General features: G+C 31.0%; 1 protein-coding gene across 1 annotated transcript in view; it reads left to right on the plus strand.

Moving 5' to 3' along the window:
* LOC118195924 (uncharacterized) overlaps positions 1-16103 on the plus strand; it is a 36469-nt gene that overhangs the window by 8286 nt on the left and 12080 nt on the right. Inside the window, exons 3-5 of the mRNA XM_035367264.2 lie at positions 1504-1569; positions 6840-6997; positions 10441-10585. Of these exons, the coding sequence (XP_035223155.2) occupies positions 1504-1569; positions 6840-6997; positions 10441-10585 (369 nt within the window). The remainder of the gene's footprint in view (positions 1-1503; positions 1570-6839; positions 6998-10440; positions 10586-16103) is intronic.

Here is a 16103-nt window from a genome sequence, read left to right on the forward strand (position 1 = left end):
TAATTTAAATCTGCAAAAAAAGGCTTGAGGCAAAAGTTGGTTACAGCAGAGTTTAAATTATGTTATCCAAAAGCTCTGAAAAGGTTAAACATAGTTATCATGCAAGTATGTAAACTGATAAACTTTAAGTTTGCATTAAAATGCATTAGTTTAATTATACCACTTGAACCTAAAAGGTCTTGGAAAATAACAGTTGAAAAGGGTGTTGGAAAAAACATCTTGACGAATGGAGAAAAGTTAGAAATGGGACAAAAGAGTTGAGAATTACTGTTACAGAAGCTTAATCCATTGCAATCATTTAAAGTTTACACCTCTATATCATGTTGGTCAGAATAAGCTTTCATTGAACAAACAGTAATACATAATATGCAAGATTAACTTGTCAGCTTAATATAAGATCAGTATTGTTCTTTGTTGTGGTGGCTGAGAGGAGACATATGATTGCGATGATAAAAAAGCTTTGCTGGCTGAGAGTAAACATACTACCACAAAGAGTTAAATGATTTTTTGTTAAATATTATGGTCTCAATTTTTTTAAATGCCAAGTTGGCATCAGGATTATCACCAAGTCCATAAACATTCTGTGGCTGCCATGTTTCTGCGTCTGCTTTTAATATAGCATCAGATGCATTTTCTCATTCCAAATAGTTTCGACTCATGACCTTTGCAAGTATGATTCATAATGATAGCAAAAAATGTCTCATTATTTTTATTCTGCCTCTTAGCAGAACAGTACACATTTTGGGTATGAGCAGCTATTGTTGGTTCAACAAAACAAAACTTATAGTTTACAGTAAAATATCTCTAACCTGCCTTTTCCAGTTTATATGTTTTATTTAGTTATCAGCAGTCCGAATAAACTGTCTGTCCCTCTAGTACATAAACAGTGATTTTTGTCATGGGTATGATTATTTCTATATTTGGAATCTGAGCAAGAAAAACACCAGTTTCTCAACATAACCTGCCAAATATCTGGTATTGTGGATAAACCCTGTCTTTTGTAATTTTTTCCCTGTACAAACAGATTTTTATTTATATCTACATTTTTTTTCCAGGTCCATCTGTATTTCAGCCCAGCCACTTATTTATCTGTTGAATTAGTTGTAAAGAACAGAAGAATACATAATACACTTAAAGAATAACACTTAGAAGAATTATAATACACTTCTCTCGTAAAAAACTATAGTTTTTTTTTTACGAGTCAATAGTTGTATTTTCGTAAAGTCCGAGTTGCTTTTCCCCTGCTTCATTGACCTCAATTTCTATGCCCATTAATAAATAAGCTGCTGCACTGTTACAAACAGTATTCTGAAACCACTGAACCTGTTATCAAAATATATGCATTTCTGTTGTCCTGTGTTTGTCTGTTAACCAGTTATCAAAATGTATACATTAATCAAAAAGTGTTATGCTTTAAGATTTCCTAGATGTGAAATTTTTTGAATTAAATATGAGCTTTCATTCAAACTATAAATAAAGGCTTTTATTTTTTTCTCCACATAGATGGATTTGCGAGATATTGGAGGAAATTTTTTCCCTGAAGATATCTGTAGAGGAAAACTTGAATCTGTGAGTGCTTAGTATTTATTTACTTTTTAAAAGTGGAATGCAGTTTGTTGTTTATGTTTTATTTAGTTTGCTTTTAATGAATTTAGATATGGTTGTAATTTTAAAATTTTAAATCTAACCCTACCTTTCATAACTTGTTAAAGATATTGTGGAGTGGGGTGGTATGAAACAGGAGAAGTGGGGTGGTATGAAACAGGACTGTTGGATAGAGATACTGGCTTTCTAATAAATTTGTTTATTAAATTTTATGCATATTGTTGGGAATGTTTCTAGAGATATGTGTTTATTCTATTGTATTTTTTATATATATCTGTTGTGTATTGTTTTGATTTATTCATTTACTTATTTGCTGCATTATAAATTACAATTTTACTGTGTATATTTTTTTTAACTGATCTTATTATTTTTGTATTTGTTTCTTGCATTGTATTGTAGATTTTTAATTCTAAATCAGTCAGTGTTTGAATTGTATAGATAGCTCAGTGAGAACCAGAAATGTGAATAGAAATCTCTTGACAGATTGGTGACAATTTTTAACTTTAAAATGGCAACATATGGGAGATTCTGAAAAATGCATTTTCAAAGCCTATGAGAAAATTTTGTCGAATCTTCTCGAAGTGCTTATGTAGTTCTATAATATTCACTACTTTGGAGATTTGGTTAGTTCAGTTATTCAGTACAGAGTTATGCAACTAACTGTATTGAGCTCTAGCTTAGTGATCACTGTTTTAGATTTGATTTTGTTATTTTTATATCTGGTTATAGTGAAAGTTTTCTACCAAAAAATTTTCTTAATAAAGTTAGGAAAAAAAAAAAAAAAAAAAAAAAAACATGGAAAGAGTACCTTTAGTGTGAGTAGTAATCACCACCCAAATCTATAATTTTTCTGCTTACTTTTTGGTAGTTCAACCTAAAAACTTGGTGGCTGTGGCAAAGTCCAACCAGTGAATACAGACACATGTGGTCTTGATGGAACATTGCCTTTTTCTGCCAGTTCAACATTTCTCCTTGGTATCAGTGTCAACATGGACTAGCATCTCACTGTATACCTTACCGTCAACAGTTTACCTTTTTTCAAATATTTTTTTATGAATAAAAACAGGACAGTCCTACCAAATACAAAGCATAATCTTTGTGTTAGTCAAATTGAGGTTTGCGATGCTGCCGACAGACTCACTGGTATGCAGACCAACCCCCTTTTCCGCGTGTGTTGTTGAAGTAAATCCACTTTTCGTCACAAGTGACAATCTGGTCCAGAATTTTGTCCTTATATTTATATTCAAGCAGATTAGTGCAGGTGTGAACATGTCTGTCCTTATCTGCTTGAGTCAGTTCATGCGTTACCCAGCGTTTGAACTTGTAAAGTTTATGCAATGCATAGTGCGACTAATGGACATGGCACTAATGTCTAACTCCTTAGCAAGCCTTCGAGTGGTTTCATACTGATCTTCTTGCATAAGTTCTTGCAGGTGGGCTTCATCAATATCAGTAGGCCGGCACAAGCGCTCTGCTTCTTGAATGTCATAGTCCTTGTTTTTGAACTTTTGGTACCAAACCTTCACAGTGTCATATGATACATTAGTACCCAAAGCTGTACACATGGTTTGGTGATATTCTGTAGCTGACTTTTATAACAGAACTGGAAGTAAATGATGGTTCTAATCTGGTAGTGTGGTAGTTCCATTTCAGACGTACTTAATACCATTCATACTTAATGACATACCATTTCATACTTAACGATATTTTTTTACTAATTTCACAACACAGTCTTCTAAAGCAAGTCTCTTTCTTTCAAATACCAAAAATTGTTTCACAAAATATGATTAAACATGCTAACGCAAACTGTTTATGCAGATAATATTTGTGGTGATGGGAAACTTTTGTTAAAAGCCAATATAGCTATCTTATTTCTTCCTTGAGTGATTTATAGCTATTACCTTGGGGTATGAGCTGATATGTATTTCAACAGAGTGTCATTTTCTTTCTGTTTATCTGGCATATTTATTAAGGAGTTCTATATGAACCTGTGACATGCAAAAACATTGAAAAATGTTTAATTTTTATTGATAATAGCTGGACTTCTTTTATCAGATAAGACAAAGGATTGTCTTATTGCTATACAATGTGTAATTCTGCATTTGTGTATAAATTTCTTTTTAACTGAATATGGGAATGTTGCTTTCTTCATTCAATTTTTTGGTCTATCCAGTTTGTTAAAATCCTAATCATACTATTATGAGGTGGTGTACTGAAGACTTCTTAAAACCAGAAGGGTAAAAAAGTGAGTTAGCTTAATTTTATGTTATCATGGCTTGTATCCTAATGGAAGCCAGCCAGTAGCCAACAAAAAATTTCCTTTTATGCTTTGTAAATACATGTTACTGGATAACTTTGTCCTATGTACGTGGAGAATAACTTTTCAGTGACTGTTAGATAGATGTGTCACATAATTTTATGCAGGTCATCCATTTGATTTAATTTTTGCAATATAAGCTAATTAAAGAAGCATCGATTAAAGTGTATTTGTCAATAGACTGCAGGTAGTAGTATATGCATGTAAGATATAACAAAATATGATGGCTGCTGAAAGAAATAGTCGGCAACCTCAAAATTAGCTATTCTAAATTTGGTGTACCAAATTTGCGATCTTTCCATGAACAACCTAAAATTAACCAGTCACAGATTAGCTGTACTTATGCATCATACTTAGTATAAATACTTTTCACAAGTAACTGCATCATTCCTTTTCCTAGCTTCTGCCATGCCAACATCCGTGCAGCCTTGCTTCTCAGTCTAAGATGCCTATGTCTTTTAAAACCAATGTAAATAAAAAGTATTGTACTGAAATATAATTGGTAAATGTCTACTAAGATGGTTTGATATGCATCAAAATAAAGATTATGATACTTCAAGCTCAGTTGTGTTAACTGCGTCATCATACCTTTACCCTTAGCCACTACTGTCTTCTCAGCTATGACAAATATCGAAAAAGCTGCTCAAAGAAAGTACTGGATTCTTCCTATGCAATTAAAATACTACATGCATATGACTGTAATGTTTTCTTTTATGAACATCGCTTTTATTTATTAATTCATTTTCATTATTACTCATATTTACTTACTTAAAAAATATGGTTTAGTGTAATTAAGAGTTCTTAGACTTTTTGAATTCTATACTGGCTGTTGTTGTAGAATCCTATATTGGATAATATTCATTGAATGCAATTTCTAGTCACTGCAGTTTTGAGACTACCATTGCTTTCTGATTATCTTTACCTCCCAGTTTCAAATTAATTAATTGCCATGTTTTTGACACAAGTATATACATGATAAAAACCAAGCCAGGCCTGTGCATACCACATGCGTATTAGAGTATGCATGGATTTACACATTTTATATTTAACTGTCATTTTGCTAACAGTATCCATAGGCCATAAAGGTGTAATTATCAGTGATATAAATTTTTAGAAACTTTCTGATTGATTCTTCATATCCGCAATAAAAATTGAAAATTCATTAATGACCTTGCAGATTGGCAAAAAAATTTTTGTTTGGATAACTTCAGGACTCATAATTATTGTTCTGTTGATAAATATTAAGAAAAAGAAAATTTTATAAAAATTAAAAAAATTTAGGGAAGAAAATATTTTATGTCCAATATGTACCCTTTAACAGCTGATGAATAATGTTAGTTGAAATGATGATTACATATAAGTATACAGATCTGTGTGCACTCAAACACATGTATGATATGCATACACCTATGTTGCCTACTGTCGTATGACCGTTACTCAAAAATATGGCAAAAACAGCAGTTTTATCATATGTTGAATTTGGGAATGTGAATAATCAGAATATACCAGTTTTTATTTTTCTCATAAAATTACTTGTCTCAAGAAGAGGAAACCTGGGGCCGAATTCTGAAAATAGTTTTTCAGCTATAGCTTCGACGGGTATATTATATCCTGGCAAGTATTTGTGTTACAGTTCTGAGTATGTGAACAAGCTTTCAAATTTTTCTTCCAATATGGCACGTTATTGCAGTTATGATGAAGAAATGAGATATTTGAGAAATTTATTGGATATTGTATCTTCGGATGAATAACTATCATTTTAACGATAAGAACAAATAAAAGAGATTTCTCCAATGTTTTTGAATTCAAAGAAGAGAGAGATTAACTCCTCCATGTTTGTTTTCCAAAAAGACACAATAATTGTCGCACTTACATAAAAAAAAAAAAAAAAAAAAAAAAAAAAAAAAGAATGTTAATCTACTTTCAACTATGCATAATGATGATGCAATAGACTCATCTATGAAGACTAGAAAAAACCTGAAATAATAACTTTCTACAATTTATCTAAAAGTAAAAAATTTATCTAAAAGTTTCTACAATTTATCTAAAGTCGATGTAGACATTGCTGCCACATATTGAACAGCTAGGAACTCTAATCGTTTGCCCATGGCAATATTTTTTGCAGCGTTGAGCATTGCTGCAATAAATACATGACTTATTTTTGTATCTACTAAGAAACCACCTACTGAACATCAAATGAGGTGATCAGTTTTGAAATATTTGGGATTTCAACTTGCAGAAGAATACAAGAAAAATAGAAGCCAACACATGATGCTTCCATGAAACTTAAAAGAAAAACTAGGATCCAATGGAGACATCGCACCACATACAAAGAAGGCCAAAGTAATATCTAAAAGATGCACTAAATAACCTGATAGAAGAGACAGAAAAACTAAATTTATTAGTGAAAAGTGTGACAAGGAACACATGGCATGTATTTGCAGAAAATATACAAAATAAATGTAAGTAGCATGATTAGCTAGCTTTATAATATTCTTTTAAAAAAATTTTTTTTAACCTTTCTTGCATAGATTTAATAGTAGAAAATATAATGACATACCCTGGGCGATTAACAACGTTCGTTTTTTGTCACACGGGTAATGTCGAGTTAAGGATTCATATAGAAAATCCTAAAGCACTATAGCCTACAAATTGGATACAAGAAAAGCAATAATTATTTAAAGAAAAGAACAAAAATAAGCTATTAAGTTGGCTTTCTGCAGAATAAAATTACTTATGCTTTTGGGAATGACAGTATTAAATGTGAATTACTGATTTATAAATTCCTGTATTCAAGTTACATTTGGAATATATATTTCTGATTACTTAACAATAAATAAATTCTTTTAAGACTATGCATGAATTTTCTTTTCTTTATTTAGTACTTACTAAAGTATTTATGGTATGTTATCCTTAGATTGCAGGTGGTGGTGTTGTGCAGATTCAGAAAATTAAAAATGCAAGTGCTCCAAAATATGAGTATGGCTCTGGTGCTCCAGCAATTCTAAGATTACTATTAACTGATGGTAATGCATATGTTAATTGTTTACAGTGGGGTCAGTGGAAATCCATAACGTAAGTATATTTTTCTGCCTATTTTGTACTTTTCAGACTTACTGAAAACAATGTTTGAATATGTTCAAGAGAGATAAATACTTTGTAAAATGCTTATCAGTAACTGCCACATAAAGAATATTAATATATTTGTTATCATACTTATTGATACATAATTTCTGATTATTCACAACCCCACCAAAGAAATCATGAACTCTTAATTGACTAATTTTTTTTGCAAGCTAATATACAAAAAGCAACAACTATTTTGAAAATGATGGCATACTAAGAATTCCATTCAAGAATAGTCAATCAGCGAAACTTAAAAAACAAGAAACATGAGTAATAAAATGCTTTCTGTTAAGAAATTTTTCTTTTTTGTACTGTTGTTCTTCCCATGAACACAGCGATCAGCCACCCAACTGATATAGCGATTAGCGTTGCTGACTGCCATGCTGAAGGGCCAGGGTTTGAATCCCGGAGAAGGCATGAATGTTTGTAAATGTATGGTGTCTGTGCAGCAGTCTAAATATGCGGCCAGCCGAAAGTCCTCTCGCGTGGTTTGGTGGAAGGGCACAGAAGTGGGAGACCTTCGGACCCGTCCCCCCAGTGATCTGCATCAAATTTCGGGGGGGGGGAACTGAGCTAAATCGCACTGTTGTAGAGTCATTAGGTTAATTGGAAGCAGAAAAGATGAAAAATATGCAACCGCCTTCGCCGGGAATCGAACCATGGACCTCTGGAATACCAGCCCAGTCTGCTAACCATGAAGGCACACTAGGGAAGTGGGAGAAATACCTTATACTGTCACCAGAATGATGTTCAAGGCTGTTGCCAACGGCAGGCGTAATCTAGCACTCCTTGCCACGAGGAATTTCGTGGGCTTGGGCTGACTACATGAGACAAGTGAGCTTAAGCCACAACACAGTGATCAGCTTGTGTTTAAAAAAAAATAGAGAATTTCACAAGCTTATCATCAAAAGACTTCAGAGCATCAAAAGATTGTGCAGCGGCCAAAACATATATGCTACTGTATATGTGGGTTGCCACATACAGTCAAAAGTCTGTGTCACTTTCTTCACTATCGGAAGCGAATTATAATGACAAGGAATTTGATATAAATCATATCAAAGACGGAGTACATCGAGATGAAATACTACATTTAGTAAGGAATTATAAGCCGAATAAAATTAAAAATCTGCCCTGAAGATAAGGATAGTGCTGACAGATAAACTTCCAGTTCATTGCGCGCTGCGTCGTCCCCCCCCCCGAAGAGCAGCATGAAATTGATAAACATATTTCGGAATTGTTAGAGAATCAAAGGATATGCCTTTATCCATTTTTTGCAGCAATTTCACTTTTTTTTATGGACATCAAAACATGCTTTCGCTTTGTAGATCCTTTGGTAGCTCCAGAATCGGAAATTCATTTTGACATAATCGAAAGTTGAAGCTTACTTTTATAAAATTGCTCTAACAGTCTGCAAAAAATAATAAGCCGGATCCAATTAGAAGATTAAGGAACAACGCAATCTGCAACATTAACTGAAATAGATAATTAGATCATTTTAGCGTAGCTGATACCATCCGTTATGCATTAAACGCACATGTATAAACGTATTATGTCATAGAATAACCAGAACTCTAACTCTGGACCAGACTACCAGTGTTCAGTGTTTGTTACCAGTGGGTCACTAGTTGACCTTAAATCTAGTAAGATGGCATAGAAATTATAAAATTAAACATACGAAATAGTTACTTATGAAATAATGAAGCATTTATGAGAATCAAAATTTACCTTCCCCCCCAAAAAAAATGCTCAATATTTATTTGTTTTGCTAAGCATTTCTTTCAATATAAGTTGTTTAAATTTACTTTTTAATTCTATAGATAGATATAATTTCTTTTTCAGTTACAAAATATCATTCTTCAAGTACTATAATTGCTGTGGAATTACAGAAAAAGAATTCCATGTCTTATCATGTGGAGCTATGCCAACCATTTCGAGAATTCCTACTAAAATATCAGTCGAAACGTTTTCATTCTCAACAACTTCTCTGCCACTTTTTTCATAATTAGTATTGATAGTTTCTAGATTTAGAACCATGCTCATTTATGGAGATCCATGAATGTTTGCACAGGTTAATAGTTAAGTTGCTTTAGTAAATCTATTATTTTTTGTTAATGGGGTGCTATCCACCAAATGTGTGCCAAAGTGCCAGTTGTGGTAATCTGTTAACAACTATCTGTTATGAATAGTTGTGTAATGATATCGTTGTGAATGAGTGGGAAAAATTAAGATCAATCTGGAAATTATTTCTCCGAGGTTTTTCAGTTGTGTAAATAGATGAATTGCCAGCTGCTGGATTTGAGCACATGCAAGTTAATTACAAATATGATGTTTCTGGTTGTTTGGTACAAGATGCCATGGGTAAAATGGAGGTATAAAACTCAGGGTGGCACTGTCTAGATTCCTACCTCATCAAATTTATGTGATATCAATGGCATGAAAAGACCAAAATATTTTCAGCAGTGTTAAAAGAAACTGGTAGTTTTATGCCTCTCATGTAATCTGAAATTAATCTGATAAAATCTATTTTGTATTTGTATTTCTTTTTTGTACTTATTACGTAAAATAATCTTTCTTTTTGTAAAGCTTAATATATCATCAGGGTTGCTGCCACTTAGTTAAATTTCATGCCTATGTTTATATTTGATGCTAAGTGGTACCCAATTAACATTAAAGTACCGTAAGTCTGTTACATTCATAAGTCCGATTTTATAGTTTCAAAGAGTGAGACTGGTATCTCTTTGGGTATTGAGTGCCTTGATGTGCCTGTGTGCAGGGGAAAATATAATCCATTTTTAAATACAGTAACCCTTAATGAAGCATGTGTCAATATACGGATTACTAAAAGAGAAATTGGATAGGACAAGTGACTTAAATAAGAGAGCAAATGACTCACAGTTCTTCAAGGAGAAATATTATAACCCTGTCTCATGTTGATGCAAGACTCATATACTACAATGAAATCTGCTAACCTGAAATCTTGCAGCCAAAAGAAATTGTAAATCATTGTCGAGATGTGGATTTTATAAATAGATTTATAGATCATTGTTGTACAGTTGAAAATTTATTGTCTGGTTTCTTGGTAACAAAGTAAGTGTTTATCAACGTGCAAACTGTTGCTAGAATAAAAGTGTTGTATTGATTTAGCAGGAAACTACCTCACACAGTAAACATAGTATATTAAAATCTTTCATATACTTATTCACTTTTTAATCATTTTATTCATATATGATAATCACTAATAAGTCTATCACTTATGAATGTGCTCTTTTATATTGTAACTAATCAGATTTATTTTTAAAGAATGAGACATTGAGATTATTATCTTCTGCTTTTATCATGTATTTGTAAAAAAAAAAAATTATATGTATTGATTCAATTCATGTTTTTAATAGTATGGATACTCCTCCAGGGACAAAAATATTTTTGAAGCCTGGGAAAATTAATATACAGAACAATTTTTTGCTTTTAAGTGAAAATCAATTTACAGTATTGGGTGGTTGTGTTGCTCCTATGGTTGAAAAGTGGGAATTATGCCGGGTAAGTGTTTTTGTTCTGAGAGACCTTTTTTGTATGAAAAATATTTGGTTTTAATGCATTTAATCTTTCTGTACTTTTAAGTGATAATAAATATAATCTATAATATATATTAGTTACAGTTTAGTGCAAAAGTATGTTCGAATTGGCATTGCTTTTTAAAAATGTGTTCAGATGCATAAACTCCTTGTTTCTATGATGTTAAAAGACTCTTATTCCAAGTTGTAGTTAAAATATCATTGAATGGGGAACTTCAAGGTCAATATCCGAGGTTAGGTCATCTTTTTAACTTTCTATAACTATGATGCTCTTAATTTAAAAGTCCTTTAAATATATTTTCATTTCAACAGCCTTATGTCATTTTTGACATGATGTTAAAACTGATATGTGATTTCTGTTAAAATAGAAATGACTGGAGGACTTGATTATGCCCACCCAGTTTTGCAGTTCTGCAAACTGAATTTTTTTCTTTTATTCATTCACAAAATTGAAAGCTTTAATCAGCATTAAAATAAAAGTATTAAGTTTTTCATTTGGATGAGATAATAAAACAAAAATTTAAACTGTGTTAATTTACTTAAAAATAAATTTTTAATTAAAATTATTGCAGTGAAACAATCTTGGGGCCAAAAATGTGTAACAAAGTTTTTGAATATAATGTAGATGATGATGTTGGAGATCATAATCATTTCTTCAATAACGGGCAGTTGTCAACATCAGATTTATTTAAGAATAATTTATAGAATGATAAAGTACAATAATACAGTACATGCAAAAACATGGGTTTACAATAGTTTCAAACATGTTTTTAATATTTATTAGAATTAAAATAAAGACAGGTTGTATACTAGCTGTTAATTGCCTTGTGATATTAAAAAAGGAAAATTTTATTAATATGGTAGATTCAAAAATGGTGAACTTGCTTTATTTCTCAGTAACAGTAGTAATACATACAGAAATGATTGGAGTTTTATTACAATTAGTTAATAAAAATTTTGGTGTGAATAATATTAAATAAATGATTTTACCTAATTTTGCTATTACAGTGGCTCATATTTGTTTTCGGACATTTATGTGTTTTCCTGTTTTATTTGCAAATATCAGTTACAAAATATTAGCCACTGTATATAAATACAAGTTATCTTTTACATGTACTATTGATAATCTTTTTTAAAAGCAGCCTCTTTTGAAAAATGTTTATCAAAACATTCTGAAAATGAACTTGCTAAGCATTTGGATACATTGAACAAGTAAACTGTATATGTTTAATAAAAACATGAAAAAAATGGGACATTCAATATTTTATTAGATATCCATTAGCTAAATTAAATTTTTCATGCACTTTGTTATAGATTCAAGTAAATTTTTCATGTGAGAATGTTCCATTCCTCTGCAAGAATTGCTTATAGTAGAATTTTTGAGGAAATGGCATGTTTCTTTATTCTTTTTTCCAACTTCCTTCGTACATGTTCAATAGAATTTAAGTTCGACGACTGTGAAAGAGTTTTGATAATTACTAGCAAGCATTTATATCTGTATGTTTAAGATCTTTATCATGATAGTACTTGTATGTATTTTGCATTCCAAGTTTTTTGAAGAGATTTTCAAGTTTTATTTAACAAATTTTACACATTTAATAATATTTATTATTTTCTACAAAAAGTAAAGTTTTGATTCCAGACGCAAAAGCAAAACATCCCGAAACCATTATGCTTCCACCCTCGTGCTCAACAGTAGGCAATAATTTTTTTTATTCATTTCTTATTAGGCTTTCAACACACAGCTATTCATCTGTCGAACCCAAATATATCAAACTTCACTCATCTTCATACCATTACTTCAATATGATAAATCTTCGCATATCGTGAATTTTGCAAACGTTGGATGTATTTTCCTTGTAAATTTCCTTTTTACTGACCAGTCATTGTATTTATGTGTCATAATAACTGTTCTAAGAGTTTCAGAGTTAACTTTTATTGGAAACTGTTTTCCTAAATCCTCTCTAAGTTTTACAGTACTAATTTTTTAATTTTGTTTGATTTTCTATCGGATAAATCTCCAGTTCTTTCGTGTTAGTGTAATATGTGTTTTAGACTATTTTCAACAGTTTCATACAGTTTCCATTGTTTTATAGTAGCATAAAAGATAGTTAAACATTTTCCATCAAAATTTTTTTAAAAAAATATTTTAAATACTTTACCATTGCCAAAATGATGTTAATTTTGTTTAAAGAATGTGTTGTTTATCTGTAGCATCTTGCCATGATCATTTCAGATATGGAACTGTAATATATATTTTTAAAACAAGTAATTTACAAATGCAGACAATAATTCTGGTGATGTATTTTCATTTAAAACAAAAAATTATATAAAAATTGTAGTTTGACAGAACATCTCAAATTTTCGAGTGACTGAATTATTGTATGAGCTACTGATTAATAATTTTTGAATGAATTATTTTATTACAAAATATATTTTAATGATATTTATTTTGTAACAAGCTAGGCTTAAAATAGAAGGAAAAAATTTCTCTTTTAAAGTCTCTGTTTCAGTGTTTAGTTAAAGATAATAATTCAACTAAATTTTGAAAATACATATGTCTTGAATACAAATACAAATGTGAGCTATTGTATATAAATACATGTTAATCTACATGATATAAGAACTAATGATAACTTAATTTTGGAATGATGCTTTTTTGAAGCTTTTATTGTATGATTTTCACACTTTGAAAAGAAAAGGTATTCTTGCATTATCTGCCCAACCCTCACCTAAAGTCGCTAATCCTTGGCAAGTAATTTTTCGCAGACCTAATGCATGAAAAACAGTAGCCATTTAAAAAAAAATTTAAACGGTTTTGTGCTAAACATTACATGAAAACAACAATGAATTAATGAAATTAAAAACATAAGAAACATCCATAATGAAATGCTAAAAATTACATAAAACAGCAATAAATTAACTAAATTAAAATGCACTTTACAAATAAAACTCCCCCCTGGTCTTTTGTCCATGGACCCAATGATCTGTTTTAACTAAAGAAAAAAAAAAAAAAAATCTGAAAAGTTTCAGATTTTTAATTACACCTAAAGGGGTACTTTTTTAACATTTTGTCTGTTACCTTTATGCATTAAATATCACATTCTTCGCACTTAAACCATAAAATTCAGTTCAAGAGAAATATCACGAAATAGTTTTAAATTGAGCATTCTTTAGAATTTCCGATACAGAGTCTCATGCGCTGTAGATAAAAATGTTTCTTCTGTGCAACGTTGCCATTGCTAGCTTTGAAATCCTTGAGAATGTTAATCAAAAATTCGTTAAAATTTTACAAAATATAAAATCGATAATAAAATAAATTTCAAATTTGGGCTCGCACATACCCATATTCACAGTAGGATTATGTCATTCAAAATTTGGTGGCTCTATGCACAGTTGTTTTATCACAATGTGTGCAATATGATAAATCTTCGCACAATGTGAGAAATATACATACATTTACGCAGATATTCATTATTTAATTTCTTCAAATATAATGCAGGACTCTAACATTTTATGGCAACAGTTTGAAAAGTGAACCGACATTTATGAGTCCGACGCAAAATGCCAAAACGAAACTAATAATCCTTCGGGATTCAAATCCCTTTGGACTAAAAAAAAAAAAAAAAAAAATCTGAAATGTTTCAGATTTTAAATTTCGTCCAAAGGGGCGTTTTTTAACATTTTGTGTGTTACCTTTCTTTATTAAATATCATGTTCCTCGCACTTAAACCATAAGATCCAGTGCAACAGCAATATCGCAAAATAGTTTTAAAACGAGCATATCTTTAGAATTTCCGATACAGAGACTCACGCGCTGGAGATAAAAATGTTTTTCTGCACAACGTTGCCATTGCTCGCTTTGAAATCCCTAAGTTTGTTAATTAAAAATTCGTCAAAGTTTTAAAAAATAGGAAATCGATCATAAAACAAATTTCAAATTTCAAATTTGGTTTTCCACATGCTCATATTCGTTGGAGGAATACGTTATTCAAAATTCGATGACTCTATGTACCGTTGTTTTATCACAATACGAGAAATATACATACATTTATGCAGATTTTTCATTATTTAATTTCTTGAAGTATAATGCAAGACTCTAACATTTGGTGGCAACAGTTTGAAAAGTGAAACGGACATTTATAGTGAATCAATGCAAAAGGAAAACAATAGTCCTTCAAGGACAAAGCCACTTTGGACTAATTAGAGAATAGCAGAATTCTTGGCATTGTAGAGCAAACTAGCACTACTTTCCATGTACATATAGACCTGTTTTAACTCAAGAAGGGGGAAAATCGGTGTATTACACAAATGAATGTCATGGAATGTGCATTCTGACATTCTACACTATTAAGCAAAATGCTGTATTTCTGAAACAATGCAAAATACTTTTTCATTGGCAAGAAAACTCCACAGTGGGATTAGGATTCAATACAAGAGGGGGGGGAACTGCACACAAAAATCGCAACAAACTGAAACTGTATGACCCTCAGATTCCGAAATCATGTGCATTACCACCACCTAGACAGATGGTAGTGTTATACATGCACAGTCATGAGTGGGTTGCCATATAAATAGATTTTCTTAAAATTCTGATTTGCCTATTTTGGCAGTACAGTACAAAGTCCGTAATCCAGACTCGTTGGGACTTCGGCGATTCCAGATTAGAGGTTTTTCCGGATTATAGATCATCAATTTAAATCTGATCAGATGGCATGCAGAAATTATACAATTAAAAATATGAAATCGTAATTTATGAAATAAAGAACAATTATGATCTAAAGGGTATCAAAATTTACAAAAAAAGGCTTAATATTTATTTTACTTTATGAAACATTTCTTTCAATGTAAGTTGTTTAAGATGCTTCCACAAAAAATTCATAAAGTTCCTTTTTCTTGTGTCATATATTCATATACAGTTGACTTTCCAATGCCATACTTCTCTCATAATTTTGAGACGGATAGGCCTTTATCCATTTTTTGCAGTAATTCCACTTTTTGTTTAATGGACATTCAAACATGCTTTCGCTTTGTAGATCCTTTGGCAGCTCCAGAATTGGAAACTCTTTTTGACATAATCGAAAGTACAAGCTTAATTTTTATAAAATTGTTCTAACAGTCTGCAAAAAATAATAAGCCGGATCCACTTGTGCATAAAGTTTGTAGCATTGAGGTCTGGATTACAGACTTTGTACTGTACTCTGCTTTGTCCAGTGATTCTTGTTAGGATTGGGTGGATAATGCGATAATACCAAAGAAAATAACTAAAGTAAAATGGAATTTTACAGGCTATTATAAATAATGTATATGAATTAGTTCTCAAATATGTATTTTGAATATTTGAACACATTTAAAAAAGTAATGCTATTATAATAATTAATAAATGTTTTTTAACAGTTTCATAAGGAATTCAAAATTTATTATTGATTAAGATATTAGCATTATTTTAAAAATTATAAGAAAAAATTACTTAGCACAAGTGT

This window comes from Stegodyphus dumicola, chromosome 3, assembly GCF_044657685.1.
Source record: "Stegodyphus dumicola isolate Sdum_Otavi_A_Nest chromosome 3, ASM4465768v1".
NCBI lineage: Eukaryota > Metazoa > Arthropoda > Arachnida > Araneae > Eresidae > Stegodyphus > Stegodyphus dumicola.